This window comes from Echiichthys vipera (genome assembly GCF_963691815.1).
Source record: "Echiichthys vipera genome assembly, chromosome: 19".
Taxonomy (NCBI): Eukaryota; Metazoa; Chordata; class Actinopteri; order Perciformes; family Trachinidae; genus Echiichthys; species Echiichthys vipera.
The window spans coordinates 3214542-3230207 of NC_139844.1; the positions used below are offsets into that span (position 1 = coordinate 3214542).

The following is a 15666-nucleotide window of genomic DNA, read 5'->3' on the forward strand; positions in this document are numbered from 1 at the left end:
AAAAATAATATTCTGAGAATAAAAAACACAATATTATGAGAAAAAGCTAAATATTATGAGAATAAAGACCACAATATTCTGAGATTAAAATGCATAATAATGAGAATAAAAACCACAATATTCTGAGAAAGAAATGCATAATATTATGAGATTAAATACCACAATATTCTGATAATAAAATGCAAAATATTGTGAAATAAGTAGTTATTTATACAAAAAGTCATATTATTGAGATAAGTTTAAAAAAATGAACTTCCTTTCACATGATACCAACCTATAACTAAAGCTCATTTGTCAAGTAAATGATGACACACTATGAATATTGTGACTTTTTTCCTTGTAAAATTACAACTTTATTCTAACATTACTTTTTTCTCCAAATATTTAAACCATTTTTCTCAAAACCTCAGAATTTTTCTAAAAGTGGCCCTAATATTGTGGATCTGGCTCAGACTGAGGTGGGGGGTGCAACAGGTCCTTCTATCTGTCGTTGGATGCGCCCTCACATGCTCCTGACTTTAACACTGTGTGTGAGAGCAGGAGGAGTAGAGGTACAGTAAGATGAAGCAGTCAATCAGAAGGATGGTGTAGAAACATCTCTGCGTGTGCAAACTTCGACCTCTCTGGAAGCGGGTCAGTAACACGGCCAGCAGCAAAAAGAAGGTGGCAGTGTTCAGGAGGAGAAACAGTCTAATGTAGGAAGCGGTGCTGGAGGGACCCTCGCTCCCTGCCGTGGCCACCATGTGAACCTCTTTGAATTTGCGGCCCTTGACAAAGGCGCCCTTTCTGTTTTTGCGGCCGTCTGTATAATCCATAAAAGCCCGCGAGTCTCCCTCTCCCTCTTCTGGACTGTCCTCATAAGTACGCTTTGAAGTCCTCTGTCTCACTTTTTTCTCATTCACCTCAATCTGTGCAAAAATGTCAGGTAGACTCTCAGAAAGCTTCTCCCCAAGGTTCAGTTTCTTTCCACCTTTACCCTTGCCCTGTTTCTTAGACATAGCAAACATTTTCTCAATGACCTCCTCCGTCTTCTTCTTGTCTGAGAACTGAAGGAGGCGCTCCGCAGTCTTACGGAAGTTAGCGGTGTTGAGAACCCGTCCTAGGATGTGTCTCTCCATCTGCTGAAAGACGGGCTTGACGTGCTGGAGGTTGTCCTCCATCACGTTGACGTATTCCTCTACTTCCTCAGGAGAACTGTCCTCCTCAGCAGTCGCTGCCTTCTCAAATACGATCTTCTTGTGGTCCAGCAGCACCATGGCAAAGAGAGGCTTGCTGGTGACCTCTCCGGTCAGCAGGTAGATGGTGTAGGTGTGATCCTTGGTGGCCAAGTAAATATCCACTCTCTGGTCGTCGCCACGCAGGCTAAAGCTCTGTACATCCACGCCTGGCCCAAAGAAAATGTAGGCCACCCTGGTGTGAGGATACCTTAATGGCATTGTGACGTTCACATAGTTCGAGCCATTATAAGGGTACCCTCGAGGGTAATTCCAGTAACCTACCACTCCTTTGTTACTGTAGCCTGTGTCATCCAGCCAGAACATCTTATATCTATCCTCACCGTGTGATACAAATGCTCCATGAACACCATCTACCTTTGTACCCTGGAATGGAAGTTCTGTGTTGTGAAAGAAGGCACTCATGGCCCCTGTTGGGCTGTCTGGATCCAGGTGGATGTGATCCACGAGGAGCAGAAGCTGTGGGTGAAGAAGGAGCAGGTTTCTCTGGAAGTTCCTGATCTTGAGCTCTGGATTATAAGCAGAATGTCCCTCGCCACGGATGAAGACCATTCCCTGTCTCTCCATAGCAGCTTCGACGCGGCCCTGGGCATCAGCCGCCAGTCCCACCTTGTACTTCAACCACTTGGAATCACAGGCTTCTGTAACCTGTCCAGCCCATGGCTTAAAGCAACTCCCTGAGTCTGCAGAGCTAAACAGCACCGCATTGTTCAACAAAGTGTACTTGGGTCCATACAGAGCCTCTGTGATGAATGGGACACCACTGGGTGCAAAAGTGAAAGTGTTCTGATCAGGGTGCTCGTGGCCAGCGTTAAAGTTCCTCCACCCTTTGATCCACTCTTTGTACTTGTTCTTGTGAACGATATCAAAGATGGCACGTCCCCCCAGCTTTCCTGACTTGAAGGAGAGAAAGGTGCGGTTGGTGTCTGCAGGTAAAGCGCTGCCATATGTCACCACGCCCCAGTCCTCAAAGTAGTGGAGTTGGGATGTTCCAAAATCTGACGGAGGCTTGGGGAAGAGTCCTGGGTCATACCTGCAGCATACCATGAGAGGACGGATATCAGATGGATAAATCACCAACATGGACTTCAATCAAAGGCAACCACTGATGGGAATTCTTATCAATTCAAAGGTTTACCAGTAGTTATTTTGTGATGACATTTTTGGTGAACCCACTTTTGATCAACCTGCCTCATTTACACGTTTCCCAGAATGAAAGGAGAAAAGCTGTTGACATGCTGCTTTCAAGGAACAGTTCAGATATAGTAATATCAAGACCAATGTCACTCTCATGGCTGTCTGTAATAAGCTAGAGCCAGCAGGCGATCAGCATAGCTTAACCTTAAGACTGGAAGCAGAGGAAGCAGCGCATCTGTTTGTCTCTATAGACCAGAATGTAGGAACAGCGAATTGTGGTTCTACGTGTAACCTTTTGTATTGTTTCATCGTTTTTTATTGCTGATAGGTAAACAGATAGAAACGGTACTTAAAAAATTAGACCTTTCCCAACTTTCTTAGTTTCCGACTTCTATGTAAAAAACAAATTTTCTGGGAAAATCCAAAAATGTGACGTTTTGCAAGCTCCCAAGTCCCCTGCCCCTACAGCCAACAGTGTGCATCATTAGATAACGTTAGCTAACGGAGTCTGCTAATGGCAACAAAACGACTGGCGGAATCCACGCAAGCTATGTTTCTGTTATACATACTAAGTGATGGTCCTGAGGTGGACCAACGGTTATTCGCTGTCCTGTGTAACGGCAGCAACTAGTTTGCTGATCCGGAAAGGAGTTGGTCTTGATCCATGTTAATTAGCTCTGTGGTGTGGTCGTACAACAAAAACCTTTTCCCCTGGTGCTGATAACAATCCTAGAGGAAACACTGACATGTTGAATATATTGTGGTTTTAGCTGCTCATGTTAGCTGATGTTAGCCTGCTTGCTAATGCAGATGAATTATTAGCTTGTTAGCTGACGCTGTTGTTGTTATGTGATGCCGCGGGAGTTATAGGTCGGAGGTGGGGAGATGATGGCATTGTTTAACAAAGTTTGCGGTTTCGTGGTCCATAAAACAACGCCATGGGGGGGCGTTTTCAAATCTCCCCACTCTGGGACTCAGTTTCAAAAGATCCCGTTTTCATGCTCAAATAATGCCGGCTGCTGTGGATGGTCGGCCAAAACGATAGCGAAGTTGTGCAGTTACAGGAAAACGTGTCTCCATGTGGATTGGCCCTAAGTTACAGCTAACCTTAGCTTGCTTGCTAACTAATGTTGACTTACTGTAACCTAAGCTTAGGTTGACCAGCTGGCTATGGCTCGGCTGCATTACATGAATCAGCCTTCGGTTGCTTCGTTGTATAGGTTGATAGAGAGATTTACAAACAGGAAGCTAGCGTTATTTTAATTATGTTTGTAATTCATTTTACAGCATTCTATCAGCATGATGCAGGTCAATTATGTTCAATCTCGCTGTTTTGGACGAGAAGGTAACCTTTAAGTGCTGGAATCGTTTCTTGGCCGGGCCAGTGACTTTATTGTCACTGTGATGGTTGCCAGGCAACTAGCAGAGACTCCAGGAAGTCATTGTCAGGGCCAAGTTCCACCATGCCACACCAAGAAACAAGATACAATGTGTTAATTAGTAAGTTTAGATTTGTTGGTAGGTTGAACAGATGGGATTTCAAGACATCTCCTTTGGCTCTGGCAGGCATGAATCAATATCTGCAGCCTTTGTGTTTCCTACTGTCATTGTGCAACTTCAAAGTTTTAAGCTTAAACTGTGTTGACCTGATAAGTTTAGAGGTGCTTGCAATGGTCAGACCATATTGTGTCCGATACACACACAGCAAACCTTTCCCCAACCACAGGTTACTACATTAGCCGTTGTGGCTGAAAGTGATACCAGTTCTTTCTTTACTGGCTCAGTCAGCCTGCACTTTCCCCATCAGCGGCGTCGGAGTATTATTCTTCCTCCCCACAGACTCCTCTCTCTCCCTATTTTGCTTTTTTAAAATAATCAGCTATAGGCCGCTACGGTAACAGCTAACTGGATTGTTTCGTAATTTTAGTGATTTTAGCAGAGAGCTGTGGTGGTGCTGCAGATGTCTTTGAACAGTGCTCGTGTTAGCTGCGGTGTAGCCTACGGTACTCATGCCGGTAAACATTTTCTTGATTAAATTACTCATTTGGAAAATAACTTACTATTTAATAAATTAATCTATTCTAATCTATGCATCGTATCCATCTTGGTGGATTTCCCCTTTAATAAAAAATCTAAACATATAAAAAAAGTTGTCATATGTTTCCTATTGTGAGCTCACCAGATGAACTCAGTGTGGAGAGTACACCATCGCTGGCCTTTTCCAGCCTGCCCTGGCCCCTCCATCACCCTGTTCTGATGGATCAGATCTGCCAGCCAGTTTCCACTGCCATTACGTAACACGTAGCGGTCCAAGAAGACCAGCTGGCTCTCAGGCCCGTAGAACCAGTTGTAGTTGGAATCGGCAATGGCTACAGTCCGCTGGAATCCTGATGAGACAGTGAAATCACAGAGAGGACAACTTCAGTGGTGGCTGTTTATAGAATATTTGAGAAATAATGGGCAAACAATATACAATTATATATCGTACAATACAAAATAAAATGCTGATGTATTGACTTTGTAGTGCCAACAGTGCATGAGAATATCACTTCAATCAATATATGGATTCTTTGTGAATATCAACACACTACCACACCGTGCTCAGTGCAAAAATATTTGGCCTGTAGTTACGCATATGTAACAAATGTGCCCCCCAACACAGACCCCCGTCCCCTCTGCTGTATCCCAAACCAATTACAAAATGTTCACTTTGGTGCTAAGTGGGTCCTTAGAAACCAGCTATAGGAACTACAGTCAGCATGTAATCACAGTCAATCATATTCATTCATTCATCTAGAACCGCTTGTCCCTGTCGGGGTCGCGGGGGGCTGGAGCCGATCCCAGCTGACATTTGGCGTGAGGCAGGGTACACCCTGGAAAGGACGCCAGTCTATCACAGGATACATAGAGACAAACAGAGACGGACAACCATTCACACCTACGGGCAATTTTAGAGTCATCAATTAACCTAACACGTGCATGTCTTTGGACTGTGGGAGGAAACCGGAGAACCCGGAGAAAACCCATGCAGACAAGGGGAGAACATGCAAACTCCGGGTAACTTCTCGCTGTGAGGCGACAGTGCTAACCACTATCCCACCGTGTCGCCCTAAAACAGTCAATCATATGTCAACCCAAAACAATCATAAACAAACACTGCAACAGAAACTCTGTCAAGTCTATTCCGTTTGCACTACCCCTATGAACATGGCTAAACAATGAACAAATTCTTCAAGATATTTATTTCAGAAATCGAGGCCATGCTATTGCAGGTTAACCATGGATTATTTGCAGTGTTACTAACGTTCAGTACGGTTTTGGAGCTATGATGTTAGCTGCACATGTTTTAGCATTGGCTTTCTGTCCACTGTGTATAAACACAGACATACACAGACAGGTGCACTTTCACTTTTTTCAGCTCTTGCACTTCCTCTAACACTTCCAACTCCTTCTAACTTGCATCACGTTTCAGCCCCACTTTAACTGACCTGTCCAGATGCTATTTAAGGTTATTATACAAATACTGCCGTACTTTTTGTGATTAATATCGGACAATGATGATAAAATATCACTCATTAGGACAGGGAAATCAACTCACCCCTTTCATTCATTTCAAATGTAAACATCAGAGAAAACACAGAGGAAAAAGGTGAAAAGGATGGGCACTAGCTATGATCCCAACTACACTGACTAGCAAGACCATCTCTGCATTGGAGGAAGCATTAAGGCAGACTTAGAGGGATTAAAGACCAGCTGAGATCCCAGCCGCATGGATGTTCTCCACCAAGCATCCTGCTAGCCAACATACAAGAACTGGATGATAAATTGGAACTGTATTGTCATTTTGTTTCACCAAAACTTGGCTAAATCCTGAAACACCGTACAGCGCCATTCAACCATGTGACTCTTTTCCATTTTAAAACGGATACAACTGTACCCCCATAAGAATTAGATATCTTGTTTCTAGCAGCCTCTGTGGCAGTAAGATGTAACTGCAGGTGAGACTTTTCTTTCAGAACCTCCATCACGGTCAGGTTCACAGTCACTCTGTGTGTTGACTTTTTTTTTTGTTGCTCTTTTGTAAACTTTATTGAAACACATTCACCTCTCTACTTCCAGTCCATCCCCTATATGTTGCCCTCGTGAAAATCACGAACAGGATTGGTGACAAAGCGCACCCCTGGCGGAAGCCAACCCCCACCGGGAACGAATCCGACTTACTGCCAAGGATCCGGACACAGCTCTCACTTTGGGTGTACAGAGATTGGATGGCCCACAGAAGTGACCCCATACTCCCGCAGCACCTCCCACAGTATCTCCCGAGGGACCCGGTCATATGCCTTCACCAGATCCACAAAACACATGTAGACTGGATGGGCATACTCCCAGGCCCCCTCCAGGATCCTTGCGAGAGTGAAGAGCTTGTCCGTTGTTCCACGTCCAGGACAGATTCCACATTGTTCCTCTTCAATCTGAGGTTCGACTATAGGACGAACCCTCCTTTCCAGCACCTTGGAGTAGACTTTACCAGGGAGGCTGAGTAGTGTGATACCCCTGTAATTGGCACACACCCTCTGGTCCCCCTTTTTAAACAGAGGAACCACCACCCCAGTCTGCCACTCCCTTGGCACTGTCCCAGACTTCCACGCAATGTTGAAGAGACGTGTCAACCAAGACAGCCCCTCCAAACCCAAAGCTTTCAGCATTTCTGGACGAATCTCATCAATCCCTGGGGCTTTACCACTGTGGAGTTGTTTGACTACCTCAGTGACTTCTACCAGGGATATTGACAATGATTCCCCATATGCCCCCAGCTCTGCCTCTACAAAAGAGGGCGTGTTAGTCGGATTAAGGAGTTCCTCAAAGTGCTCCTTCCACCGCCCGACTACCTCATCAGCTGAGGTCACCAGCGTCCCGTCCTTACTGTAAACAGCTTGGACGGTTCTCCGTTTCCCCCTCCTGAGATGTCGAATGGTTTTCCAGAAGCACCTTGGTGCTGCCCGAAAGTCCTTCTCCATGACTTCTCCGAACTCCTCCCACACCAGCTGCTTTGCCTCTGACACAGCAGGCATATGCACAAACAACGGTCAGAGTTTTCCCCCCTACCACCCGCAGGCGTAAGGAGGCGACCCTCTCGTCCACCGGGGTGAACTCCAACACCGCGGCGCTCGGCCGGGGGTTTGTGAGTATCCCCACACCTGCCCGGCGCCTCACACCCTGGGCAACTCTAGAGAAGAATAGGGTCCAACCCCTATCCAGGAGTACGGTTCCAGAACCGAGACTGTGTGTGGAGGTAAGCCCCACCAGATCTAACCGGTAGCGCTCCACCTCCAGCACAAGCTCCGGCTCCTTCACAGACAGAGAGGTGACATTCCACTTCCCCAGAGCCAGCTTCTGCTGACCGTGTCTGGTCCGTCGAGGCCCCTCACCTTCACTGCCACCCGTGCCTGTGGGGCCGGGCTCCGTGGCAAACCGGGCCACCAGGCGCTCGCCGGCGAGCCCTCCGTCTGGGCCTGGCTCCAGACGGGGGCCCCGGGCTTCCTCCGGGCAGGGTCTCTCTTCCTCTTCCTCGTTTTTCCATTGAGTCTTTGTGAACCATTCTTAGTCCGGCCCCTCGCCTGAGACCACTTTGCCATGGGAGACCCTACCAGGAGCACTAGGCTCCAGACAACACAGCCCTCAGGTTCACAGGAACACACAAACCTCTCCACCACGATAAGGGGATGGTTCCCGGAGAGAACCTTTTTTGAATATTTTTTTTAGATTCATTTAATTTTTACCGTAATTCATCCTGCTTTCTTTTTGGCACCAAGTTTATACTAGGTTTACATCATGTTTATACTAGGTTTTTTTCTTCTTTTTTATGATATGTTTGGGAAATTAATAGACAATACATCCAAATCTAAGAAAAACAACCCACATTGTGTCCCCCATAACATGTGGTAACATTTTCTATGTTAATTATAATTTTTTTAAAGTACAATTGCTGCATTTTTCTTTACATATCAATTTACTTTCTGCATTGTTCTCAGAGGACCTCCATTTTTCTGTGTAGATCCCTGTTCATGTTCTCTCTGTACTTCCGTGTCCTCTCTTCCCCACTCATTTCTCTCCCTCAATTCTTTCTGAGTAAAGTACCACATATAATACTTGTTTTCACCACACTTTATAATAGTACAAATTTCTATAAAAACAGCGGAAAATATCTGAAATAATAATAATAATAATAATATTAATAATAATTTAATGATTTAAAATCTTCTTTAAGAGATCTTGTCCTGTTGTGTGACATCTTTGTCCTCCGGTGTGACCGTTACAGGTGTCACAACACCATGCTATACCTAGCTATGCTGCCATTAGCAGTTAGCAGGACACATTTGCTAAATTTTCCATAATGAAATACTTAAACATACAGTTTTTAATTCAAAAAATATAATTTAGGGCTGTCGCACCAAAGGACTAAAAAACGTAACACTAATCTAGTGCTTTAAAAAACTCTAAATATTTGAACAGTTGTGAGACAGAGACTTATCATGGGCTTCACAGGGGTCTTCAGTAACATGAGCTTTAAAGGGGTCCTTTAACTAAATAAAGCTGGCTGTGGAATTGCCCCATTAAATTGAAGATATGGTGTCACACCAGAGGACATGATTTTCTGTGATGTGTATCAAGTTCCCACGCTTTAAAAATATATGGATGAAATCAATTATAGCCATTTACTAAAGTCGACACTTGTAACATTACACCTGAGGTATTTAGCAACATTTGTATGATTTTCTTTATATTATAAAAAAGTTGTAATTTTTTTAACCATGCTTGAGACAGTTTTTTGATATTTGGCTCAAAAATTTGAAAATCTAATGACAAAGCAATTTTTATGTCCTTGTAGGTCCTTGTAAAACAAAGAAATGTTTAACTGCATTTTAAATAATGCCAATACTAATTATATTCATTTTTCATTCATTTTTATGACAGTAAAATTGCCATGTCATGTCAAAAAGCCATTTGCTCATACAGTCAAATGGAGTAGTTGGAATAGAGGACTGTGAGTACTTTGCACTGAGCAGAGCAGATCTGTTTCTTCAGCAGAAAACCGCTCACTTCTCCAATTTCTAGCACCCGCTGTTTAAATAGTAGTGCGCCAGCTGCAGGCCCATCTGGATTTTAAAGAGAATTGGAGATGACACACATTCAGGTTACTTCCAAAACAATTCCATAATTAATGAAGAGACTAAATACAAGCCCTTTGCCCACCTGTTTGACCTGTTACCCTCAGGCCGACGCTACAGGTCACAAAAATCACGGACAAACAGACTCAGAGATAGCTTCTTTTCTAGAGCTATCACTGCAGTCAATAACAAAAAATAAAACAACGAAACAAACTACCTCAATGTTACAAATATTGATCACATTGATCAGATTTAAAATTTAGAATCTAAATAACTTAAAGCCACTTTAAACTGAAAAAAGCCACTTTAAAACTCTTGTGCAATAATAACATGCTCCACCCTAAATATACATATTTTATTTTAGTTTCTGTTCTCCACCCATCTGTTTATACTGTTCCCCATCTGTTATACTGTTCCCCATCTGTTTATACTGTTCCCATCTGTTTATGCCGTTCACATTATTATATTGTTTATACTATATTGTGTGTTTATTGCTTATATTATACTTTGCTTATTGTTTTATTATATATTATTTTTCTAAAAATGTACCAAGGGGGAGTAGCACTCCAATTTCGTTGTATGCAAATGCAATGACAATAAAAGGCTATTCTATTCTATTCTATTCTATTCTACTTTGCACCCAGAATAAGCGTCATCTAGGTGCTTAAGCACAGAACAGTTGTACTCACTGGGGTCAAACGAACTAGACTTTAGCTGTGAATCGTGCTTGGGCACAAATGGTAATTGTGAGTAGACTAGGGGTGTCCCCGACTAAAAATTGTCATAGTTGAATCTGATTTGTCACCTCTTGCCTATAGTTGACTAATAGTTGAATCAGTTTTTTTGTGTTTTTTTGCTCATGAAAAATTCTCTGATCCGGGGTGGAGAGCCTTGGACATGAAGCAGACAGTGGCGGGTTCATGTGAGTCCAGTGCTGCATGGTCACGCGTGTCAGGCAGAGGGTTACTGAGAGATGTGATTTCTGATTTCTGATAGGAGCATCTTATTAAAAGTATTTGTTGTTAGAACATAAATGTGTTTAGTTTGTATCTTTCTTTGATAATAGCTGACGGTGAATTTAGAACTCTAGTTTCACTTTCACAGTGCTGTGTCAGACTGTGTCGGTTTGAACGTCTATAATGAAAAACAACAAATATTCAAAGTAAATGATGCTGATGATTAAACAGGAGCAGACTGTTGTATTTCTGACGCCCAGATAGATTTGAAGCCTAGCATAAAGGCGCTCTGACGATGCCGGATCCTGGATAGTACAGTTTAGTCTAAGAGGGGGAATGGGTTATTCCTGCACACTAAGGAGACAAATTAAAGACACATGAGTTATTTTAGCATTTTAGCAACAGTATTTATTAATAGGCTATATTTATACCCAAATAGGCTATTTATCATGGTTTATTGGGAGAAACCAAGCATCTATATGTAAAATCAGTCATTCAGCACCCCCAGAGCCAGAATGGAATAATCCCTTGTTTCACAACCACATTTTGCGCATTTTGCGCATTTTGCAACGTTTCGACTGTGAGATTGGCAGTCGAACCAGGCTCCTCGGCTATTTGGGGTCACCCCTAGAGTAGAACCTCAGTAGAAAAAGTGGAGTTGGACACCCTAAATGCACTTGCACCGTGCACATTAAACCATGCACTATAGATCATCTAAATAGGGTCCTCAGACTTCAACTGACACTTCAGCTTCTTTTGGTACTCAAAGTTAAAGATACACTGCTTTCACTTCAACTGACTCCAATTGACCTGACAGTAATTTCTTATGGCACTGCCACTTTTTACTCCTGTTATCACTCAGCTGACACTGACAGCTCTTGTCTTTTCTCAAACTAGGGTTGTAAAAAAAATCAATACTCGGAAAATAATGAGTACTAAAAATAAGTATCGGATTAGATACTAATTTGCAAAAGCATCGATACTTTTGTCATCAACAGTGCAGCGTCCTCCAGTTGACGCGTAAATACACCCAGCAGCGCTACAGACAGAAGCTACAGCTCATCTCTCTGAGCATGTGAATGCTAGTTCATCAAGTTAACAACACTGATCTGACTGAACACAGCTGCTGTAGCTGAATGCATTAGCAAGAAACAGAACCATTTTTACACTGTGGAGAAACCTCACTAACAACAACTGATTCACCAACTGAATCCAAGGTTTAACCTCCCTCATGGAATCATTTAATGTCCACACAAATCCCTGAGCTTTACAACACAAGAAAACAAACAAAGAATTTAGACATATTTGTCATATTTATATACACCCTACCAGTGGCGGCTGCTGGTCTTTGAAGGAGGGGAAGCTCATTTTTCCGGCCTACATCATAAATGTGTTTGTTTATTTATATTTAAATTTAACCCTTTGTTCCTTTTCAATAAAATGATCTGTGACCTTGTCATACCAACTGGGCGTCTTTTCCAGGGACTTGACCAGTGTCCTCTCAATGGCAGCAGAGCTAAGCTGCTTAAACAGCCTCGGCCCAGCTGGAGCTGCTGCACCAGGCTACTGTGAAGTGTGACCGCCTGTGAGTGTGAGTGATGGTGACGGGGGGAGAAGCTCCGCAGCTGCCGCTGCTCATTGGGGAAAGAAACCGCAGTGTGACAGAACAGAGTCTCCAAACACAATGCTATTCGTTTTTAAGTCTCTGGGAATCAGTAAAGTCTCCGGATCAGTTCAGATCAACGGAATGAAAAACTTGGAAATATTCGCTCATTCAGCTGTCAATCAAGAAAGGATTCAGCCTCAGACAGCTCATCCAATCATCATGCAGAAGCCGAGCGTCCGGGCGGCCAGCCCTCTGCCCCATAGACCCCCAGGACCCATAGACCCTCCGATGGTTGGGACAAAGCCCAGCATTTATCCAACAATCCAATTTAGTTTCTCTGCAGTGGAACAACCCGCTCTACGCTTCCCCATTGAAGTCAGTAGAAGCTGAGCTGAGCGAAGGAAGTTGTTCCGGTTATCTGTGATAAGGAGCTGATTCTGAACAAAAGATGAAGTCAGTTAGTTAGTCAATAAAATGTACACACAGCAGGACATATTTCACCACTTTTTTTAGAGGAAGCTGAGCTTCCCTTGCAGTCTTGGAGCAATCGCCACTGCACCCTACAGTTATGCGTTTGGTTTTTTCACCGTCAAACAACCTTTTAAAAGTGTTTTTATTTTGTGTTGTGTGATGTTTGTATTGTTCTAATCTTTATTTTAAAAATTCTCTTTTTTGTAATTTTCTCCCGATAGTATCAAAAATGGTGTAGAGTATCCAGTATTTTCCTGGGTCTCGGTATCGACACTAGGAACTCTAGTATTATGACAACCCTAGCTTAAACATCTGATTTTTCAGTCACACTTCTATATCATATAGCCGACACTTCAACTTCAGGCCTTGCAGTTCAACTGAAAATGTTTTTTTCTGTCACTTTTATTGCACAGTTGATAGTGAAGAGGCAGACAGGAAACGGGCTCCAGATCCAATGCTCTCCTGGCTGATGTAATTAGAGGTGCTTTCTGAGTGCAGCGGTGCTGCCCTGCCACAATACTGAAATTGTCGGCAGGGGGCTGTGAAATGTCCAAGCCTGACCTAGGGGCCCCTCCTCCACTGCTGCCCTCCCCCTGACCTTTAGACAAAACTTCCAGGGCACCACTTATGCCTGTAGGTCTCAGCTCAGATTTGAAAGGCATCCAGGAAGGTAATAACTACACGCATGCATACCCCATATCAGCCCAGAAGAGGAGCTACTCTCCCATGTGGCAGCCTAAGGTTATTTTAACGTCTAACCTAATATGCAACTTTTCAGTAGAGCATTCTCATAAGGACTACCTGGATGTGTCAGCCATTCATAGCCAAGTAAACCCTTACTCATGGACTGCTGACCTGCTCTGTATTTATCTGCTTTAATATATCCATTGCAGTGGAAATGGTAAGACATAAATTTCACAGCTTTTTAATAAGGAGAAGTGACAGTTACCCGGCAGTATAGTCCTGTACAGGAAAGCGAAGTGTTTAAGGAGCCAGGGGTGGTCGAAGTGGCTAATGGCGAAGTGGCGCTGCACCAGGAACATGTACTGGAACAGAGAGCGGGTGGTGTATGTCCCATAGGCCACTCCTTCATACAGGGAGCCATCTGTCACATCCTGCAGAAGGACCATGGACTTTTCCATGATGGATAAGACCTGCTTGGTCCATAGGTAGGCCTCCTGGAGGTAACCTGGAACACAGGAAGTTGAAATAGTTAAACACAGGTTAAATCCAGTCTGAGATCCCTTGTCCCTCAGCCTACCTCATCATGGTAGACACATTGTACAGAGTTTTCTTAGTTTCAGCTTGAAATAAGCTAAATAAGGTCAGCACATTGTAAGAACATCGTAAGCCCACTGTGCGACCATAATAATCGTCCGTGCAGAAACACAGTGTGCTGTATATTAACATTGCTAAAATGAATGAGACAAAGTGTAATTTGTAGTGTAGGCTAAATTAGGCACATGACTGCTCCAAATGGCTGCAAAGAGGTTAACTGCTTAAAGGGACACTTTGCTGATTTAAATCCAGCTCTGTGGCATGGTAGTGTGCGCAGATGAGATTTTGGCTCTCCTCCTTGGCGAGGTAAAGCAGTGAAGGTCAGCCCGACGACACGGTCGCTTCACTTCACACCTCCACTATGTTCTCCGCTATGGTAGGACGGCACCATTTGCACATCACGCCCACACTTTTTGACAATATTTGAATCGGGACTTAAAATGAGATATCCTGCATTACAAAGTGACTAAGGCCGTGTGTTTTATAGTATATGAGTGTGTGTATATACGTGTAAGTCACTAATGGAATGAATGAAAAACATCATTAATGTGAACAACACCTTCTTAGTATGTTACCTAAAGTAACCTTCCACACACACAACATTTAGCTGTGGCTTTGGAAATGCATGACTCCACTACGGCACACTGCACCATGTATACATCTCTCACAAACTGGATCACACACAGACTTTACTATGAGAACAAGCGTCCACATAAACACTCCAGCCACAGTTCATTGAGGAATCCCGGGGCCATCGGAGGCTGAATCCGCCCACTGGAGCCATCCTCAACAGTGTTTGGTTTGGGCTTGGGGACCGCTGGCCCACACAGAGCAGGTATTTACCATCCAACAGGAACTCTTGGCACACACAAAGACCATATTTACACAAACAGAGCTTCACCAGCACTCACACAGCCCAGGGCCACACTTCGGAGCAGTTTCAGTGCTTTCCTGTAGTATGTGAAAATGTCACATTACATTCAATTCTTATGGCAGCTTTCAGGGAAACACAAACACAATTTTTCAGAACCCTGGACAACCATAGGCTGACAAATGTGCAACAATCTGGTTCGACTTAAATGAATCATTAATTTATTTACAGCTGCATTCATTGATTTTTTGGCCACTTGAATGCAAAGGAACAATTAGAAAATACAACATATGTTTGCATTATAAAGCTGGCTCCTGTTTTTGGCTAACATAGAAAACAGCTCCTCTTGCTATAAGCTATTCTTAATGTATAGCTATAGCTAAATTACGGTAATTTGGGGTCTTAGCTAGTGTTGTTTTCGTCAACAAAAATTATGACGAAGTATTGTCGTCAACGAACCTCTATCACGTGACGAAAACTAGACGAGACGAAAGAAAATGCTGGGCATGTGACTATGACTAAGACAAAATATATAATGCAATTTCGTTGACGAATAAAAACAAGACGAAATGTCTCTTTATTTTCATTGACGAAAACGAGACGAAATAACGTTGTTTCGTCTCGTTTAGTCACGTTATTATTATCATTATTTTGTAGTTTTCTCCCAGTCTCGCGTCTGGGGCGACGTCACTTCCTCAATCCCCACACGTGCATTATTTAGTTTCTGAAGATGCCGCTGCTGTGGGTCAGCGTTAACGTTAGTGTTAGCGTTAACGACAACTAAAGAAACATGAGAACAAAGTCTGACACCAGCCGGGGGTCGTGTTTGGAGAAATGCAGCCACAGAATCACAGGAAAAAACACCACGAATCTTAAGAGACACCTCAGGGCATCCCATAATGAACTTTAGGTAAGTCAAGACATAACGTAACGATACTTTCTG

At 43.4% G+C, this 15666-nt stretch overlaps 1 protein-coding gene across 1 annotated transcript in view; it reads right to left on the bottom strand.

Moving 5' to 3' along the window:
* dse (dermatan sulfate epimerase) overlaps positions 1-15666 on the bottom strand; it is a 38031-nt gene continuing 22365 nt past the window's right edge. The window contains exons 4-6 of the mRNA XM_083934492.1: positions 13524-13763; positions 4552-4759; positions 1-2268 (exon numbers count right to left, since the gene is read on the bottom strand). Coding sequence (XP_083790618.1) covers positions 519-2268; positions 4552-4759; positions 13524-13763 — 2198 coding nt within the window. The 3' untranslated portion in view covers positions 1-518. The remainder of the gene's footprint in view (positions 2269-4551; positions 4760-13523; positions 13764-15666) is intronic.